Source organism: Lissotriton helveticus, chromosome 12 (genome assembly GCF_964261635.1).
Source record: "Lissotriton helveticus chromosome 12, aLisHel1.1, whole genome shotgun sequence".
NCBI lineage: Eukaryota > Metazoa > Chordata > Amphibia > Caudata > Salamandridae > Lissotriton > Lissotriton helveticus.
In genome coordinates, this window is record NC_136073.1 from 66915516 (window position 1) to 66937538 (window position 22023).

Sequence of the window (22023 nt, forward strand, 5' to 3'; positions counted from 1 at the left end):
TGATGCGCGCATGCGCGCTCGGTTACAGTGAATATTGCCCTTACCTGCATAGACACACTCTCATTGACACTACGTCTTGCCTATTGATGCGCGCATGCGCGCTCGGTTACAGTGAATATTGCCCTTACCTGCATAGACACACTCTCATTGACACTACGTCTTGCCTATTGATGCTCACATGCGCGCTCGGTTACAGTGAATATTGCCCTTACCTGCATAGACACACTCTCATTGACACTACGTCTTGCCTATTGATGCTCACATGCGCGCTCGGTTACAGTGAATATTGCCCTTACCTGCATAGACACACTCTCATTGACACTACGTCTTGCCTATTGATGCTCACATGAGCGCTCGGTTACAGTGAATATTGCCCTTACCTGCATAGACACACTCTCATTGACACTACGTCTTGCCTATTGATGCTCACATGCGCGCTCGGTTACAGTGAATATTGCCCTTACCTGCATAGACACACTCTCATTGACACTACGTCTTGCCTATTGATGCGCGCATGCGCGCTCGGTTACAGTGAATATTGCCCTTACCTGCATAGACACACTCTCATTGACACTACGTCTTGCCTATTGATGCGCGCATGCGCGCTCGGTTACAGTGAATATTGCCCTTACCTGCATAGACACACTCTCATTGACACTACGTCTTGCCTATTGATGCTCACATGCGCGCTCGGTTACAGTGAATATTGCCCTTATCTGCATAGACACACTCTCATTGACACTACGTCTTGCCTATTGATGCTCACATGCGCGCTCGGTTACAGTGAATATTGCCCTTACCTGCATAGACACACTCTCATTGACACTACGTCCTGCCTATTGGTGCTCACATGCGCGCTCGTTTACAGTGAATATTGCCCTTACCTGCATAGACACACTCTCATTAACACTACGTCTTGCCTATTGATGCGCGCTCGTTTACAGTGAATATTGCCCTTACCTGCATAGACACACTCTCATTGACACTACGTCCTGCCTATTGGTACTCACATGCGCGCTCGTTTACAGTGAATATTGCCCTTACCTGCATAGACACACTCTCATTAACACTACGTCTTGCCTATTGATGCGCGCTCGTTTACAGTGAATATTGTCCTTACCTGCATAGACACACTCTCATTGACACTACGTCTTGCCTATTGATGCTCACATGCGCGCTCGGTTACAGTGAATATTGCCCTTATCTGCATAGACACACTCTCATTGACACTACGTCTTGCCTATTGGTGCTCACATGCGCGGTTTTTTACAGTGAATATTGCCCTTACCTGCATAGACACACTCTCCTTGACACTACGTCTTGCCTATTGATGCTCACATGCGCGCTCGTTTACAGTGAATATTGCCCTTACCTGCATAGACACACTCTCATTGACACTACGTCTTGCCTATTGATGCGCGCTCGTTTACAGTGAATATTGCCCCTACCTGCATAGACACACTCTCATTGACACTACGTCTTGCCTATTGATGCGCGCATGCGCGCTCGGTTACAGGGAATATTGCCCTTACCTGCATAGACACACTCTCATTGACACTACGTCTTGCCTATTGATGCTCACATGCGTGCTCGGTTACAGTGAATATTGCCCTTACCTGCATAGACACACTCTTATTGACACTACGTCTTGCCTATTGATGCTCACAGGCGCGCTCGGTTACAGTGAATAGTGCCCTTACCTGCATAGACACACTCTTATTGACACTACGTCTTGCCTATTGGTGCTCACATGCGCGCTCGGTTACAGTGATATATTGCCCTTACCCGCCTAGACACATTCTCATTGACACTACGTCTTGCCTATTGATGCTCACATGCGCGCTCGGTTACAGTGAATATTGCCCTTACCCGCCTAGACACACTCTCATTGACACGACGTCTTGCCTATTGATGCGCGCTCGTTTACAGTGAATATTGCCCTTACCTGCATAGACACACTCTCATTGACACTACGTCTTGCCTATTGATGCGCGCATGCGCGCTCGGTTACAGTGAATATTGCCCTTACCTGCATAGACACACTCTCATTGACACTACGTCTTGCCTATTGATGCTCACATGCGCGCTCGGTTACAGTGAATATTGCCCTTACCTGCATAGACACACTCTCATTGACACTACGTCTTGCCTATTGATGCGCGCATGCGCGCTCGGTTACAGTGAATATTGCCCTTACCTGCATAGACACACTCTCATTGACACTACGTCTTGCCTATTGATGCTCACATGCGCGCTCGGTTACAGTGAATATTGCCCTTACCTGCATAGACACACTCTCATTGACACTACGTCTTGCCTATTGATGCGCGCATGCGCGCTCGGTTACAGTGAATAGTGCCCTTACCCGCCTAGACACACTCTCATTGACACTACGTCTTGCCTATTGATGCTCACATGCGCGCTCGGTTACAGTGAATATTGCCCTTACCTGCATAGACACACTCTCATTGACACTACGTCTTGCCTATTGATGCTCACATGCGCGCTCGGTTACAGTGAATATTGCCCTTACCTGCATAGACACACTCTCATTGACACTACGTCTTGCCTATTGATGCTCACATGCGCGCTCGGTTACAGTGAATATTGCCCTTACCTGCATAGACACACTCTCATTGACACTACGTCTTGCCTATTGATGCTCACATGCGCGCTCGGTTACAGTGAATATTGCCCTTACCTGCATAGACACACTCTCATTGACACTACGTCTTGCCTATTGATGCTCACATGCGCGCTCGGTTACAGTGAATATTGCCCTTACCTGCATAGACACACTCTCATTGACACTACGTCTTGCCTATTGATGCTCACATGCGCGCTCGGTTACAGTGAATATTGCCCTTACCTGCATAGACACACTCTCATTGACACTACGTCTTGCCTATTGATGCTCACATGAGCGCTCGGTTACAGTGAATATTGCCCTTACCTGCATAGACACACTCTCATTGACACTACGTCTTGCCTATTGATGCTCACATGCGCGCTCGGTTACAGTGAATATTGCCCTTACCTGCATAGACACACTCTCATTGACACTACGTCTTGCCTATTGATGCGCGCATGCGCGCTCGGTTACAGTGAATATTGCCCTTACCTGCATAGACACACTCTCATTGACACTACGTCTTGCCTATTGATGCGCGCATGCGCGCTCGGTTACAGTGAATATTGCCCTTACCTGCATAGACACACTCTCATTGACACTACGTCTTGCCTATTGATGCTCACATGCGCGCTCGGTTACAGTGAATATTGCCCTTACCTGCATAGACACACTCTCATTGACACTACGTCTTGCCTATTGATGCTCACATGCGCGCTCGGTTACAGTGAATATTGCCCTTACCTGCATAGACACACTCTCATTGACACTACGTCTTGCCTATTGATGCTCACATGAGCGCTCGGTTACAGTGAATATTGCCCTTACCTGCATAGACACACTCTCATTGACACTACGTCTTGCCTATTGATGCTCACATGCGCGCTCGGTTACAGTGAATATTGCCCTTACCTGCATAGACACACTCTCATTGACACTACGTCTTGCCTATTGATGCGCGCATGCGCGCTCGGTTACAGTGAATATTGCCCTTACCTGCATAGACACACTCTCATTGACACTACGTCTTGCCTATTGATGCGCGCATGCGCGCTCGGTTACAGTGAATATTGCCCTTACCTGCATAGACACACTCTCATTGACACTACGTCTTGCCTATTGATGCTCACATGCGCGCTCGGTTACAGTGAATATTGCCCTTATCTGCATAGACACACTCTCATTGACACTACGTCTTGCCTATTGATGCTCACATGCGCGCTCGGTTACAGTGAATATTGCCCTTACCTGCATAGACACACTCTCATTGACACTACGTCCTGCCTATTGGTGCTCACATGCGCGCTCGTTTACAGTGAATATTGCCCTTACCTGCATAGACACACTCTCATTAACACTACGTCTTGCCTATTGATGCGCGCTCGTTTACAGTGAATATTGCCCTTACCTGCATAGACACACTCTCATTGACACTACGTCCTGCCTATTGGTACTCACATGCGCGCTCGTTTACAGTGAATATTGCCCTTACCTGCATAGACACACTCTCATTAACACTACGTCTTGCCTATTGATGCGCGCTCGTTTACAGTGAATATTGTCCTTACCTGCATAGACACACTCTCATTGACACTACGTCTTGCCTATTGATGCTCACATGCGCGCTCGGTTACAGTGAATATTGCCCTTATCTGCATAGACACACTCTCATTGACACTACGTCTTGCCTATTGGTGCTCACATGCGCGGTTTTTTACAGTGAATATTGCCCTTACCTGCATAGACACACTCTCCTTGACACTACGTCTTGCCTATTGATGCTCACATGCGCGCTCGTTTACAGTGAATATTGCCCTTACCTGCATAGACACACTCTCATTGACACTACGTCTTGCCTATTGATGCGCGCATGCGCGCTCGGTTACAGGGAATATTGCCCTTACCTGCATAGACACACTCTCATTGACACTACGTCTTGCCTATTGATGCTCACATGCGTGCTCGGTTACAGTGAATATTGCCCTTACCTGCATAGACACACTCTTATTGACACTACGTCTTGCCTATTGATGCTCACAGGCGCGCTCGGTTACAGTGAATAGTGCCCTTACCTGCATAGACACACTCTTATTGACACTACGTCTTGCCTATTGGTGCTCACATGCGCGCTCGGTTACAGTGATATATTGCCCTTACCCGCCTAGACACATTCTCATTGACACTACGTCTTGCCTATTGATGCTCACATGCGCGCTCGGTTACAGTGAATATTGCCCTTACCCGCCTAGACACACTCTCATTGACACGACGTCTTGCCTATTGATGCGCGCTCGTTTACAGTGAATATTGCCCTTACCTGCATAGACACACTCTCATTGACACTACGTCTTGCCTATTGATGCGCGCATGCGCGCTCGGTTACAGTGAATATTGCCCTTACCTGCATAGACACACTCTCATTGACACTACGTCTTGCCTATTGATGCTCACATGTGCGCTCGGTTACAGTGAATATTGCCCTTACCTGCATGGACACACTCTCATTGACACTACGTCTTGCCTATTGATGCTCACATGCGCGCTCGGTTACAGTGAATATTGCCCTTACCTGCATAGACACACTCTTATTGACACTACGTCTTGCCTATTGATGCACACATGAGCACTCGGTTACAGTGAATATTGCCCTTACCTGCATAGACACACTCTCATTGACACTACGTCTTGCCTATTGAGGCACACATGAGCGCTCGGTTACAGTGAATATTGCCCTTACCTGCATAGACACACTCTTATTGACACTACGTCTTGCCTATTGATGCTCACATGCGCGCTCGGTTACAGTGAATATTGCCCTTACCCGCCTAGACACACTCTCATTGACACGATGTCTTGCCTATTGATGCGCGCTCGTTTACAGTGAATATTGCCCTTACCTGCATAGACACACTCTCATTGACACTACGTCTTGCCTATTGATGCGCGCATGCGCGCTCGGTTACAGTGAATATTGCCCTTACCTGCATAGACACACTCTCATTGACACTACGTCTTGCCTATTGATGCTCACATGTGCGCTCGGTTACAGTGAATATTGCCCTTACCTGCATGGACACACTCTCATTGACACTACGTCTTGCCTATTGATGCTCACATGCGCGCTCGGTTACAGTGAATATTGCCCTTACCTGCATAGACACACTCTTATTGACACTACGTCTTGCCTATTGATGCACACATGAGCGCTCGGTTACAGTGAATATTGCCCTTACCTGCATAGACACACTCTCATTGACACTACGTCTTGCCTATTGAGGCACACATGAGCGCTCGGTTACAGTGAATATTGCCCTTACCTGCATAGACACACTCTTATTGACACTACGTCTTGCCTATTGATGATCACAGGCGCGCTCGGTTACAGTGAATATTGCCCTTACCTGCATAGACACACTCTCATTGACACTACGTCTTGCCTATTGATGCTCACATGCGCGCTCGGTTACAGTGAATATTGCCCTTACCCGCCTAGACCCACTCTCATTGACACGACGTCTTGCCTATTGGTGCTCACATGCGCGCTCGGTTACAGTGAATATTGCCCTTACCCACCTAGACACACTCTCATTGACACTACGTCTTGCCTATTGATGCGCGCTCGTTTACAGTGAATATTGCCCTTACCTGCATAGACACACTCTCATTGACACTACGTCTTGCCTATTGATGCGCGCATGCGCGCTCGGTTACAGTGAATATTGCCCTTACCTGCATAGACACACTCTCATTGACACTACGTCTTGCCTATTGATGCTCACATGCGCGCTCGGTTACAGTGCATATTGCCCTTACCTGCATAGACACACTCTCATTGACACTACGTCTTGCCTATTGGTGCTCACATGCGCGCTCGGTTACAGTGAATATTGCCCATGAATCTCAGAGTAAACATTCTTAGGGAAACTGAATATTGCCCATGTGAAAAAGCTCTGCCTTCATTAGTTTAATAAATATCTGCAGGGGTGAGTCATTGCAAATTTAGAAATATATATAGTAGTATCATATATTTAAGTCTGGTGTTGTATAAGTCCTTTTGAATTTAATAAAATGATATTTTCTTACTTACAAGGGCTTTAGCCAATCCTCTTCCTCCATTGGTCTGTTGTCTCATCCACGTTTTTCTTTCACCCACTACAGCATGTTGCATGGGGCAAAGTGTCCTCCCACCTCAGCCATTGGCTAACTTCACTGTGAGTGATGGCTTTCTGCACTTTTAAAAGAAGCGTATCCTCACACCAAGTAGTTCCCTTTACTGCCTTGAACTACTAAGGCAATGTTTGTTTTTCGAGGAAAAGAATATATAGCTTTTGGCCAAAGTATGACAAAACAAGCATAGACCAAGCCAACAGGGTCGCCTCCAGGACGAGACTTACAGGCTGTTGGCCATACTTATATTATAATATATTTGGTGTATTGGTGGCAAAAGCCTAAGTTTTTGTGTGCTATCATCCCGCCTACTTTCTACCTATCTCCTTTACCACTTATTTTAACTTTCTCTTTTTCTTCCTCACTTATTTTTCATTTACTCTTTCCTCTGCCTTCTCAACTATTTTCTCCCTCCTTGACACGCCTCTTATATGGTTCTCATCTGTGCCCATCTCCTCCTTGCCCCTTCACCTCCCCTCTTTTCTTTCTCTTTTTTACCTTCCCTTGCCCACGTTTCCCTTTGTTAAAATGTTCTTTTTGTTGTCCTATCATTATCTGGCTTTCTTCTGTGTCCCACTTCCTTTGCCCTCTCTCATCTCCTTTCTACCCTCTTCTGCACCCTACCCAGGCCTCTCTACTATCTCTGGCTCACCACATATTTACTGATAATTAAGGCTCCCATTTTTCCGTTTTTACTGGTGTGTGCTGATAAATAACCACAGAGAACTATATTATATATCCCACGGTCTGCATTTTTAAATACAGACAAATGGAATGGAAAATAGGTGTCTTTTTTAGCGGTTCTCAATGCTGTCAATAATGACTGCTGGCCAATGGTTGGGCTGACTGACAGGTAGGAGGGTTTAAAACGATTTGGGGAAAGGTTTCCTGATGAAACTTCAAAGAACTGCAGGTTACCACCTGTCTACTGCAATCATGGTTTTCTCAGATGAGTGTCTTCCTTATGAGTGATGCATTATTTATATCCCCATAAAGCAGTATATCCAATTAGACACCCTTGTGTGTGTATATATTTATCTGGTAAATAAATGTGGAAAAGCACTAGTTACACCTTCATTTGTTCACAAAACATAAAATAAATATGGATAAATGCAGATAACATTAGCAAAAAATAAATGTGAACAAACAAGATGGAAATGTCTAAAAAATAAATACCATAAAACCAAAATCTCTAGCTATTATATTATTTTCTCTGCTTTCCAATCCATTTCCCCTACAGTCATTTCATTGCACTTCTCTTTTTCTCTCCTATAATTCCTCATTTTCTTTTAGATTTTGTCAGTTTATTTGTTTTTATTCAGCGCTCTTCTGCAGAGGACACCGTGGCGGCGCTGAGATGGTGTAGTACCTCTTATGTTTGAAGTTGCTCTTTAATGGATACAGCTAGATTGTCAATGGTTGCCGATATTTCAGCAGGTTGGTCTCCATATACAGGGGCAGAGGATGAAGATGCAGTGGGTGGCGGCTGCCACTGAGAAGCCCGGCCACCCAACCTGGCTCCCATGGGAGACTGGAGGAAACACTGGTGCTGTGATCCAAGCATCTGGGATGGGTGACATGATCTAAACCATCATATGAGAGAGTACTGGGGGTGGCTTACCCTGCTTTATGCACTAAGATCCAAGCATCTGTGATGTGTGATATGAGCTAAAGCATCATGTGACAGAGGGCTGGGCTTAGTGCATAAAGCAGGGTAAGCTAAGCACACAGATCCAGGTATCTGTGATGGGTGATATGAGCAAGAGCTTCCTGTGAGAGAAGTGCTGGGCTTAGCTAACCCAGCATTATGCGCTAAGCACACAGATCCAGGTATCTGTGATGGTGATATGAGCAAGAGCTTCCTGTGAGAGAAGTGCTGGGCTTAGCTAACCCAGCATTATGCACTAAGCACACAGATCCAGGTATCTGTGATAGTGATATGAGCAAGAGCTTCATGTGAGAGAAGTGCTGGGCTTAGCTAACCCAGCATTATGCACTAAGCACACAGATCCAGGTATCTGTGATAGTGATATGAGCAAGAGCTTCATGTGAGAGAAGTGCTGGGCTTAGCTAACCCAGCATTATGCACTAAGCACACAGATCCAGGTATCTGTGATAGTGATATGAGCAAGAGCTTCATGTGAGAGAAGTGCTGGGCTTACTGCATAAAGCAGGGTAAGCTAAGCACACAGATCCAGGTATCTGTGATGGTGATATGAGCACGAGCTTCATGTGAGAGAAGTGCTGGGCTTACTGCTTAAAGCAGGGTGAGCTAAGCACACAGATCCAGGTATCCGTGATGGTGATATGAGCAAGAGCTTCATGTGAGAGAAGTGCTGGGCTTAGCTAACCCAGCTTTATGCACTAAGCACACAGATCCAAGCATCTGTGGTGGGTGATATGAGCTAAATCATCAGCTGAGAGTAGTACTGGGCTTTAGCTTACAGAGCTTTATGCACTAAGCACACAGATTTAAAAAATACCCATTGTCTACTAGGGAACCAGGGTGATAAAAAGAGAGCAGGGGTCACATATCCCAATTTTGCTGGCCTGGGACCATCCTGGCGGCAGCATTCTACATCAGTTGTAGAGAACAAAGCAGAGGTTCTGGTAAAGCAAGGCAAAGTACAGTCCAGCTGTCCAACTGTGAGCAGATAAAAGTATTCCTGATCTGAACTTTGTGAGGAAGAAAAAAAGTTTGGAATCCTATGCGGACACCTAACTAGTAAAAACGTGAGCTGACCACTGCTTTAATTTGAGGTGGAAAGGTCTGCCGTGTGTCAAATTTGACCCCTAGATTTCTAAAACAGGCCATGGGTGTAGGACGATCACCTAGAACTTGTGGTCAGGAGAGGAGCTCCCAGAAAAAAGGATGAGAGACATAGAAGAGGAAAATCCCAGTTTTATCTACATTCAATTTCAGTTAGTTTTAGGTCATCCAGGTATTGCCTTTAATTAAACATTGGTGTAGGTTAGCTGCAGTAGCTCTCATGTCATTAGTAAGATCACTTGAGTGTTGTGTGAATACATAAAAAAGTAAACCCTCTAGGTTGAAGCAAATAAGTGCAAGGAAATGCCTCTTTTTGAATGGTCACCCCCAAAGTTTTAGAATGATGTTGCTGGTTTTTCGACTCAGAGTGCTTTGATGCCTGCTAACCAGACCTCAGTGCCCATGATCAGTCCCTTAAACCTGTATGTTTGATTTACCTAAGTGAACTTACTTATAAGTACCTAGTATATGGTACCAGGGGTTCACAGGACCTGTATGTAAAAGTGTCTCCTCAGGGACTGGAGCACTTGTTGTGCCACCCTGAGAGGGACAAGTTAAAACGCATCTCCTAGCCTCCTACTGCAGACTGGGAGAGAAGTTTAAAACTGCTAACGCGACTTTGCCATTTAAAACGATGGCAAAGCCCAAACCTCCCTTTTTAATACGTAAAGATGGCCCCTACAGCAGGCCTATCGAGTCCTGAGGCAGGGGGCAGCATGTTCAAATTAGAACATGATTTTTACATGTTCTGACAGCAGAAACTGCTAAAGGGTCTAGTAGCCCCTGTGGCCAGTACAGGGTTACATGCTGACAACTCAGCTGTGCTAACTTCGGAATGGAACTACTAAAGTTGGTACTTCAAGGTATCAAACAACTCGCTATATTAAGCCCGACTTAACGCCTAAGTCAAAATTAATGTGACTTGTTGCTATACGCAACTTTTAGAAAGCTGCCATTCTGTTGCCTACGTTTACCAGTGTCTCCATGAATTGCGAAGGAGGGGACTGAAATGTCGTTATAAAACGAGCTTTTGACGGTGGTACTGAATCTGGAGAAAAGAAGATATTGAAGTGTTACTTTTTTAAACAATCAGGGCTGGACTTCTTGGACATTCTATCCTTTACACCTTGGGCTGGCTTTCTGTACATATACATTTATTTTTTTAACTTTGTCCATATGTTTTTTTTGTATTTATGTTCTTTTAGTAGTAACTGGTGATGGGGTTCAATTGTCCCACGTGGAAGGTGACATAAATAGCTTACTTGTACACTCTGCATTACATAAAATACATTAAAGCATTGAATAATCACAATAATTTCCTCCTTTTGTGAGTTATGTATCATCAAATGTACAATTATTAATAGATCGATTTGATGCAACAAGGGGCACCTTGTTGATTTTGTCAGGTTTACCAGTGGTCATTTGCAGATGTTGGCCATGAAACAGCATTTGCCTTCCTGGGGGGACTTGTAAATCGCTCCCAGAACAAATAACATAGAGGCCTGCAGCTGGAGGAGGTGTTACCTCGAAGGAAGCCACACTGGGTGTTAGCCCAAAAGGCAAGCGTCAAAGGGGAAGTCGCCTTTGAAGAGCAAATGGTGAACAAACACGAGAGGAGCTGCTCTTTTGTCCGGGTAGACAGGTTGGCATCGGGGACAGAGCGGGGGAAACACTGGCCAAACCATTTTCTCCATGGAGATGTAGCCCCCAAGTAGCCCCACTCCTAAGGTGGACTACAGAGCCCCACATTCCAAGAGAAGGGTTGGTCCATCCTGGGAGTGGGCAGAATAAAGCACAAGGGCTAGCTAGAGGCCACACTTCACAGGAAGTTGTCATCATGCGGGAGGGGACCAAGTAGCCCATTGGCCAATGGCTGTGACTTCCTCTAAGGGAACTTTCTGGGCATAAACATGGCACCCCTAGCTCCCAGAACTCAAATCTAGCATGGACTAGCGAGGAGGCCTGAAGAAGGACTGCTTTAATGATCTTGGAACCGGCAAAGAAGAGTCTGCACCGAAGTTGGATCACACCTGCTGCTCCTTAGGATAGCAAAGCTAGATACTGTGCCTGTGGTGTCATGCTTATGGAAAAGTAGTCTCCCGAGCCCAACCAGCAGCAGAGACTCCAAAACTCAGTTGGCTGCCTTCCTGTTTGTAGCACAGGGCGCAAAAGATGAGGAAGCCTGTCTGGGTGAGTTGGTAGCCCAGATCACCGGATCGCCACTTCCCATCACAGTGCAGCCCGGGAGACCAAGACCCAGTGCTCAAAATCTGCATCTGAGTTTGCTGGACCCAGAGGAGTGTCGTAGGAATGCAGCTTAGTCACCCAGAAGGAGAGTTATCACCGAAAGAGACAAATCACTGGTTTTGTTGTGCACGTGACCAGTAATCCAGTGGTAACTGGACTATTGCTGGACCAAAGAGGACTACAAGGGACATTGACCAATGTGGCCAACATCACCCCACCTGGACCGTGGACCGAGGATTAACTCCAGGTAGACCCCAGTTGACCACACTGCATCTTCAGCATCCTTGAGCGTCTTCAGCATCCTCAAACCCTTCCATCAGGACCGCTCGAGAGAAGTCAATGGCAAGGGACCATTGACAGTGGAACTGGACTGGAGAGTGCTTTTCTTGCAAAGGTAACTGTTCCTTTTGACCTTGTTTGTCCACTTGAGTGGCTCCCCACTGGAGGTGGTTACCCAAAGTTCTTCTAAGTAACTGCACTGCACCTATCCTTACTGTAGCTTTTTGCTAAGAAAGTTTCTAAGCATCAAATTTGATGAATTTGCCAATGCTTGTTCACGGTTAAGTGAAAAGTCTTGCTTTATTGTTCCTTGTAAATCTATATTTCTGGAACCCTCTGGTGGATCTTTTTCATTTTGGTGTCGATTAAATCATAAAAATATAACCTATTTTTATAAATTGGTGTCAGATTTCTTGAGAGTCGTTCTTCTTTCTTCTTCAATTGTTTTGGTACTCTTTAAATGTTTAACACTCGTTCCTTTGTGGAAATCTGACTGCTCAAGGCCACAGCTACCAAAGGCTGAGCTAAGGTTCGACAAACGAAGCCTAACTGGTCCTAAGAAGGATTGGTAATGTATTACATGGTGAGATTTCACACAACACCATCTACATCCGATTTCTTCACAAGAAGCAAGAGGAAGAACATATTAAAGAGACAAAATGGAGCCTGGGCTATGCCCCGTATGCTCTTCTGCACTGACGACAGAAAAGGAGATAGCGTAGCCTTCTGATTCTGTCTGTTTATTAAGGCACAAAGCCAGGTCAATAAGTTCCAAAACCTTCAAGACTGTCTATAAGAATCTCACGGTTGACAATGTCGAATGCTACCAGCAGCATGAGCGACTGCCTTAGATGAACTTAAACATTGTACTATCGCCTCTATACTGCTGCCAGGCTGGAAGCCCGCTCAAGATGCCTTGCATAGAATTCCTTTACCCTATGCTCCTTTGTCCCTCTCCTCACCCCTCCCTCCTTTCTGTGGGTCCCTCCCTTTTGCTGCTTTCATTGCCTCTGTTTCTCATTACATGTCTCTGTTTTCTGCAGTGTGGGAGGAGATGGGCCACCTCACCTCGATCCACTTCCAGGCGCTCCGAGACCTCAAGAGAGAGAATCTCCTCAGCACACCCGCGGAACCAGACGAGAAGGACGTGGATCGGAGCTTCTACTACAACAGACACGGAACATCGAGTCCTCAGTTGTAGCTTGAGGTCTTAAACCATTGCTGAGGGACCTTAGAATCTGAGCATCTTCCCTGAGCTCACCACATTTTGTGCTTTCATAATAAAGGAAACTTTTCAAGATGTTGTATACCTTTTTTGTTTTATTTTCCAGCTTCATCATTGGTGCCAACTCCATCATTTTTAGGGTTTGGATAATAAGTTACTCTATAGCAAAAATCAAATGGGTATCCAAATAACCTGTGGGTCTCTTGCTGGTTGGTAGAAAATGTTTTAAAATTCCTGGTAAGCAAATTGCCAAAAGACATATTTGTATCCATATCTCTTTAACGGCTATTCGGATCCTCCGAGAACAACATTAGCACCCCCGTATCCGGACTCCCTCTCATCCAGCATTGCAACAACGCCCACAAGGATGCAGTGGCAACCAAATGTCAGTATTGCATATTTAGGGGTCCCCCCCCAACATCAGACAGACATATTCTACTTCCTGGGAACTGAATAGGGTCAAAGAAGAGAAACAGAACACAACTGTGAACCCAGCTACTCTGGCAAATACTGATGTGAACATACCGGCTGACTGACTTCAAAAAGAATTGAAAGAGATGCTGCATATCACAAAAGAATCTGGAAAAAAGGTGCACCTGAGACCTTTATCAGGAACCCACCCCCTTTCCAACGAAGAAGATGACCATTGTACGTAGGATGGTGGCGATGCTCATGATGTCTGATGGAGGGCCACGTCAAAGGCAGGGGCACAGCAGAGAGGTAATATGAGCACTGAAATTTACAAGGAGGTTCTTAATCCATTTGCTTCAACTAAGAGAAAGAAACCGATGAAGCGCCCGGTCAAGAGACTGGTTTACTTTGTACAACTTGATGTACAATGACTGAAAACAGTGAAATTGAATCAACTAATCAAATACCTTATGGATCCAGGTCAGCATTTTTGGTGTTGTTCAATGTGAAAGTGAAAAACAATAGAGATACTTCATTGTTTTCTAAATAAGTGGTGTATCAGGGATAGTTGCACGGAGGAGAACTTGGAAGAGGAGCGCATGCTGGACACTTGACGTTCAGAGTCGCGAGTTCAGGAAAGAACCCAATGTCACGCGAAACAGACTCTTGATTCTGAGCTGGACGAGATGATGGCTTCTATGAAGGGCCAGTGGTTTGAATGCCAGATTCTGAATCCGCTTGCCAAGTAGGTCTCCTAGAAAGCCAGTAGCGTGACTAGCGGACTCTGAATCCAGTTCACTGATACCACATCAAGGCAGTGGGAAGCATAACGTGCGCCGGGCAGAGGGTCGTATGTCAGAATACTGTACACAGAAATAATAATCTGAGGTCAAAGATTGTGTCCTAAAATATGGTGTAGAAAACAGAAAATGTATACCCATGTGGTCAATATTTTGTACAATGCGGCAATATTTTGGCTATACAATATTTAGACTATGATGTTTATGTAAGACACTAGCCTGATAGCAATATATTGTTACTACAACATGGCAGGAGGCAAGCTATTATGGTTTTTATATGTGGGTGATGGGAGGGATGGATTGAAGTGAGGGTGGAGGGTGGCACAACAGGACACCTGGGGGCATGTTTATGAAAATTTTGCATGGCCCTTGCACCACCCAAGGGGGAGCAAGGTTGACGCAAAACCTAAGTCGGATTTATCAAATGGGTGGGTGACAGGAGACTAGGAATTGTTTTGATAGTATTTAGTCAGAGTGGTGTGGGTGTGTGTCAGGGTTCCTAGTATTTTTTTCAATTTGGGTTGAGGACAGGAGGTCAGTTAAATTTGTTGACATTTGAGAGAAAAGGAGAGGGTGGAGCTGTTGGCCAGACACCAGGCACCTTCTTTTAAAACCTGGCTGCTGGAGGACCGGGATGGCCAGAAGGTGGTGGAAGTGGGTGTCCTGCAAGGACATTGAAAACAGGGATGGAGGGGGGAGGCTTCACTCTGATCTCTGATAGGATATCCCCCTCCTCTTTGAAACCCATTCTATTAGTCACAGTTACCCAACTATAATATTATACATTCAGTTAAGCATTTCACAGAAAACTAAGGGCCATATCATCAAGAACGGCGATAACATTATCGCCGCTTTAGCGGTAGGAAACTGCCGCTAAGGCCGCAATAAGGGGCTCGATAATATGCCCTTGAGAATTCCCATTAAAGCCAAGGTTCTAGTGTGAAGGACATCAAACCTGGGCTTCTATGGGAATTCACAAGGGCATATTATCAATCCCCTTATCGCCGATTTAGCGGCAGTTTCCTGCCGCTAAAGCAGCGATAATGTTATCGCCGTTCTTGATAATATGGCCCTAAGATGAATACCACTGCTACTGATCGTGGTCAAGTATCACAGGCTCCATGGAAACAGAGGAGGAGAGTAACAAAGGTACTGGACAGCACACACCTGAAGAGTACCGAAGGGGGAGAAGGCGCCAACCCTTTGGTCTCAGTGTCACACATGAGGCGACTCTGGACATACGGCCTGAACATGTAGAAAAACAGTGGACTACAAGATAGTTAGTAAATGCTCTCTACTATTGGGCCAGCGAGGTGCTCGCCATTAGGGAACAAGAGGTGGCTCTGTCACGCAGCAACCAGAATCAGCAAGATGTCTGAGCCCCACACCTGCCACCGGAAACCCAAATCCACTGACCCTAACAGGATGCCAGATGGACGGGGGTTCAGACGATGATTTGCATGGCGCCTGAGGGTCATGAACAAGCGGGCTTCCGGTCAGTGGGAACTGGTAAACCTCATGAGAACCACCTGCAGAAGACACCTGAAGCGTTAACCCTGGTGGCCAATAGAAAGATTCTCACCGCAGGGTGCAGGAGGTCTTTGTGAGGGCACTAGGGACATCAAGGTGTCCCTGGGCATCTGTGCCCGAAGGGGTATTTCGGAAAGTGCAGTATGTCCATGAGGGATCTGTAGGAAGTGCTGGGTGTGGGGGCCCCTGTGCATTGCTGGAGTTGCGTCATGCTTGCAACGCGACTCCAGTAATGCGCCACCATTACGCCACAAGATACAACACACATCTGCCTATCCTTGCGCCACAGTGCGCTGCATTGTAAATACGACGTATCCTTGGTGGAGCAAGGGGAGACTTGCGTGTTGCATCTGTTCTGGCGCATCCCTCCTGATTTGCAGAGATGCGCCAGACATTGTAAACATGCCCCATAGTTATGAGGACATTTTGCGCATGGCCAGTCCCCAGATCTTATGTCCTTTGATGGGTGGACAAAGTAACTGATCTCAACGCAAGGCTCACACATCACGGAAGGTTTGACAAGAGCTTGTATTGACATCAAAGATGCCACTTAGGTACTGGCTGCCTTTATTCTGTATATTTACAGACCAAGCAAATAATACACAACTATGTGCATGCATGAGCACAAAAAGGGCTAGGATGGGAGGGAGGGGCCAGGATCTGCCCAATCTGGGCAGTTTCTGACGCTTCCACTGTTGACATGCCTCGTGGCAGGTTGGGAAGGCCAAGACGTGTTCAGAGACAGAAGGATGACTTGCTGAGATAATCTGCAATCTGTGTTTTTCAGGTCTTGAAGCAGGAGGCAGGCCCAGTGCTAGAGGTGGGACCTGGATTTTGAAAAAGGGGGGTGGTGATGGACAGAGTTTCTGAATGATGCAGAATACTCTTACCAAGTCAAGAGATCATGGTTTTAATCCATCACCGTTTTTTAGCTCACTGCACCATCCCAGCTCAGAACCTGGCTATATGCAAATTAGTCTGTTCCTGTCCCAGTGCAAGATGGGAACAGGGCAAACCAAACTACCAAGCCAATTCTTATACTGGGAAGGAAACAAGCTCCCGGGGACCGGTTTCTGGCATCACAGCCTTCTTCGGCCCGGTTTGCTTGAATCCAGATGGTGCAATGAGCAAGGGACTCACGTCTGAGTATACCCTCCCACACATAGTGTGGATAAAACCGATTTTGAAAAAGGGGGGTGGTGATGGACAGAGTTTCTGAATGATGCAGAATACTCTTACCAAGTCAAGAGATCATGGTTTTAATCCATCACCGTTTTTTAGCTCACTGCACCATCCCAGCTCAGAACCTGGCTATATGCAAATTAGTCTGTTCCTGTCCCAGTGCAAGATGGGAACAGGGCAAACCAAACTACCAAGCCAATTCTTATACTGGGAAGGAAACAAGCTCCCGGGGACCGGTTTCTGGCATCACAGCCTTCTTCGGCCCGGTTTGCTTGAATCCTGATGGTGCAATGAGCAAGGGACTCACGTCTGAGTATACCCTCCCACACATAAAACCCGGGAGCTTGTTTCCTTCCCAGTATAAGAATTGGCTTGGTAGTTTGGTTTGCCCTGTTCCCATCATGCACTGGGACAGGAACAGACTAATTTGCATATAGCCAGGTTCTGAGCTGGGGTGGTGCAGTGAGCTAAAAAACGGTGATGGATTAAAACCATGATCTCTTGACTTGGTAAGAGTATTCTGCATCATTCAGAAACTCTGTCCATCACCACCCCCCTTTTCCAAAATCGGTTTTATCCACACTATGTGTGGGAGGGTATGCTCAGACGTGAGTCCCTTGCTCATTGCACCATCAGGATTCAAGCAAACCGGGCCGAAGAAGGCTGTGATGCCAGAAACCGGTCCCCGGGAGCTTGTTTCCTTCCCAGTATAAGAATTGGCTTGGTAGTTTGGTTTGCCCTGTTCCCATCATGCACTGGGACAGGAACAGACTAATTTGCATATAGCCAGGTTCTGAGCTGGGATGGTGCAGTGAGCTAAAAAACGGTGATGGATTAAAACCATGATCTCTTGACTTGGTAAGAGTATTCTGCATCATTCAGAAACTCTGTCCATCACCACCCCCCTTTTCCAAAATCGGTTTTATCCACACTATGTGTGGGAGGGTATGCTCAGACGTGAGTCCCTTGCTCATTGCACCATCAGGATTCAAGCAAACCGGGCCGAAGAAGGCTGTGATGCCAGAAACCGGTCCCCGGGAGCTTGTTTCCTTCCCAGTATAAGAATTGGCTTGGTAGTTTGGTTTGCCCTGTTCCCATCATGCACTGGGACAGGAACAGACTAATTTGCATATAGCCAGGTTCTGAGCTGGGATGGTGCAGTGAGCTAAAAAACGGAGATGGATTAAAACCATGATCTCTTGACTTGGTAAGAGTATTCTGCATCATTCAGAAACTCTGTCCATCACCACCCCCCTTTTCCAAAATCGGTTTTATCCACACTATGTGTGGGAGGGTATGCTCAGACGTGAGTCCCTTGCTCATTGCACCATCAGGATTCAAGCAAACCGGGCCGAAGAAGGCTGTGATGCCAGAAACCAGTCCCCGGGAGCTTGTTTCCTTCCCAGTATAAGAATTGGCTTGGTAGTTTGGTTTGCCCTGTTCCCATCATGCACTGGGACAGGAACAGACTAATTTGCATATAGCCAGGTTCTGAGCTGGGATGGTGCAGTGAGCTAAAAAACGGTGATGGATTAAAACCATGATCTCTTGACTTGGTAAGAGTATTCTGCATCATTCAGAAACTCTGTCCATCACCACCCCCCTTTTCCAAAATCGGTTTTATCCACACTATGTGTGGGAGGGTATGCTCAGACGTGAGTCCCTTGCTCATTGCACCATCAGGATTCAAGCAAACCGGGCCGAAGAAGGCTGTGATGCCAGAAACCAGTCCCCGGGAGCTTGTTTCCTTCCCAGTATAAGAATTGGCTTGGTAGTTTGGTTTGCCCTGTTCCCATCATGCACTGGGACAGGAACAGACTAATTTGCATATAGCCAGGCTCTGAGCTGGGATGGTGCAGTGAGCTAAAAAACGGTGATGGATTAAAACCATGATCTCTTGACTTGGTAAGAGTATTCTGCATCATTCAGAAACTCTGTCCATCACCACCCCCCTTTTCCAAAATCGGTTTTATCCACACTATGTGTGGGAGGGTATGCTCAGACGTGAGTCCCTTGCTCATTGCACCATCAGGATTCAAGCAAACCGGGCCGAAGAAGGCTGTGATGCCAGAAACCGGTCCCCGGGAGCTTGTTTCCTTCCCAGTATAAGAATTGGCTTGGTAGTTTGGTTTGCCCTGTTCCCATCATGCACTGGGACAGGAACAGACTAATTTGCATATAGCCAGGCTCTGAGCTGGGATGGTGCAGTGAGCTAAAAAACGGTGATGGATTAAAACCATGATCTCTTGACTTGGTAAGAGTATTCTGCATCATTCAGAAACTCTGTCCATCACCACCCCCATTTTCCAAAATCGGTTTTATCCACACTATGTGTGGGAGGGTATGCTCAGACGTGAGTCCCTTGCTCATTGCACCATCAGGATTCAAGCAAACCGGGCCGAAGAAGGCTGTGATGCCAGAAACCGGTCCCCGGGAGCTTGTTTCCTTCCCAGTATAAGAATTGGCTTGGTAGTTTGGTTTGCCCTGTTCCCATCATGCACTGGGACAGGAACAGACTAATTTGCATATAGCCAGGTTCTGAGCTGGGATGGTGCAGTGAGCTAAAAAACGGTGATGGATTAAAACCATGATCTCTTGACTTGGTAAGAGTATTCTGCATCATTCAGAAACTCTGTCCATCACCACCCCCCTTTTCCAAAATCGGTTTTATCCACACTATGTGTGGGAGGGTATGCTCAGACGTGAGTCCCTTGCTCATTGCACCATCAGGATTCAAGCAAACCGGGCCGAAGAAGGCTGTGATGCCAGAAACCGGTCCCCGGGAGCTTGTTTCCTTCCCAGTATAAGAATTGGCTTGGTAGTTTGGTTTGCCCTGTTCCCATCATGCACTGGGACAGGAACAGACTAATTTGCATATAGCCAGGTTCTGAGCTGGGATGGTGCAGTGAGCTAAAAAACGGTGATGGATTAAAACCATGATCTCTTGACTTGGTAAGAGTATTCTGCATCATTCAGAAACTCTGTCCATCACCACCCCCCTTTTCCTAAAGAGGTGGGACCTGGGCCAGGCCCTCCCAAAGCATGGGCGTCAATTCACCTAAATGCCAGGGGTAGTGGAAGTGGGTGTCCTGCAAGGACATTGAAAACAGGGATGGAGGGGGGAGGCTTCACTCTGATCTCTGATAGGATATCCCCCTCCTCTTTGAAACCCATTCTATTAGTCACAGTTACCCAACTATAATATTATACATTCAGTTAAGCATTTCACAGAAAACTAAGGGCCATATCATCAAGAACGGCGATAACATTATCGCCGCTTTAGCGGTAGGAAACTGCCGCTAAGGCCGCAATAAGGGGCTCGATAATATGCCCTTGAGAATTCCCATTAAAGCCAAGGTTCTAGTGTGAAGGACATCAAACCTGGGCTTCTATGGGAATTCACAAGGGCATATTATCAATCCCCTTATCGCCGATTTAGCGGCAGTTTCCTGCCGCTAAAGCAGCGATAATGTTATCGCCGTTCTTGATAATATGGCCCTAAGATGAATACCACTGCTACTGATCGTGGTCAAGTATCACAGGCTCCATGGAAACAGAGGAGGAGAGTAACAAAGGTACTGGACAGCACACACCTGAAGAGTACCGAAGGGGGAGAAGGCGCCAACCCTTTGGTCTCAGTGTCACACATGAGGCGACTCTGGACATACGGCCTGAACATGTAGAAAAACAGTGGACTACAAGATAGTTAGTAAATGCTCTCTACTATTGGGCCAGCGAGGTGCTCGCCATTAGGGAACAAGAGGTGGCTCTGTCACGCAGCAACCAGAATCAGCAAGATGTCTGAGCCCCACACCTGCCACCGGAAACCCAAATCCACTGACCCTAACAGGATGCCAGATGGACGGGGGTTCAGACGATGATTTGCATGGCGCCTGAGGGTCATGAACAAGCGGGCTTCCGGTCAGTGGGAACTGGTAAACCTCATGAGAACCACCTGCAGAAGACACCTGAAGCGTTAACCCTGGTGGCCAATAGAAAGATTCTCACCGCAGGGTGCAGGAGGTCTTTGTGAGGGCACTAGGGACATCAAGGTGTCCCTGGGCATCTGTGCCCGAAGGGGTATTTCGGAAAGTGCAGTATGTCCATGAGGGATCTGTAGGAAGTGCTGGGTGTGGGGGCCCCTGTGCATTGCTGGAGTTGCGTCATGCTTGCAACGCGACTCCAGTAATGCGCCACCATTACGCCACAAGATACAACACACATCTGCCTATCCTTGCGCCACAGTGCGCTGCATTGTAAATACGACGTATCCTTGGTGGAGCAAGGGGAGACTTGCGTGTTGCATCTGTTCTGGCGCATCCCTCCTGATTTGCAGAGATGCGCCAGACATTGTAAACATGCCCCATAGTTATGAGGACATTTTGCGCATGGCCAGTCCCCAGATCTTATGTCCTTTGATGGGTGGACAAAGTAACTGATCTCAACGCAAGGCTCACACATCACGGAAGGTTTGACAAGAGCTTGTATTGACATCAAAGATGCCACTTAGGTACTGGCTGCCTTTATTCTGTATATTTACAGACCAAGCAAATAATACACAACTATGTGCATGCATGAGCACAAAAAGGGCTAGGATGGGAGGGAGGGGCCAGGATCTGCCCAATCTGGGCAGTTTCTGACGCTTCCACTGTTGACATGCCTCGTGGCAGGTTGGGAAGGCCAAGACGTGTTCAGAGACAGAAGGATGACTTGCTGAGATAATCTGCAATCTGTGTTTTTCAGGTCTTGAAGCAGGAGGCAGGCCCAGTGCTAGAGGTGGGAC

The 22023-nt window shown here is 46.7% G+C and overlaps 1 protein-coding gene across 2 annotated transcripts in view; it reads left to right on the forward strand.

Annotated features, from left to right (window-relative positions):
- Positions 1 to 13390, forward strand: part of LOC144798687 (uncharacterized) — a 59912-nt gene extending 46522 nt beyond the window's left edge. For both annotated transcript variants that reach the window (XM_078669685.1, XM_078669684.1), the window contains one exon: positions 13136 to 13390. In XM_078669685.1, the coding sequence (XP_078525811.1) occupies positions 13136 to 13293 (158 nt within the window). In that variant the 3' untranslated portion in view covers positions 13294 to 13390. The remainder of the gene's footprint in view (positions 1 to 13135) is intronic.
- Positions 13391 to 22023: the final 8633 nt, after the last annotated feature.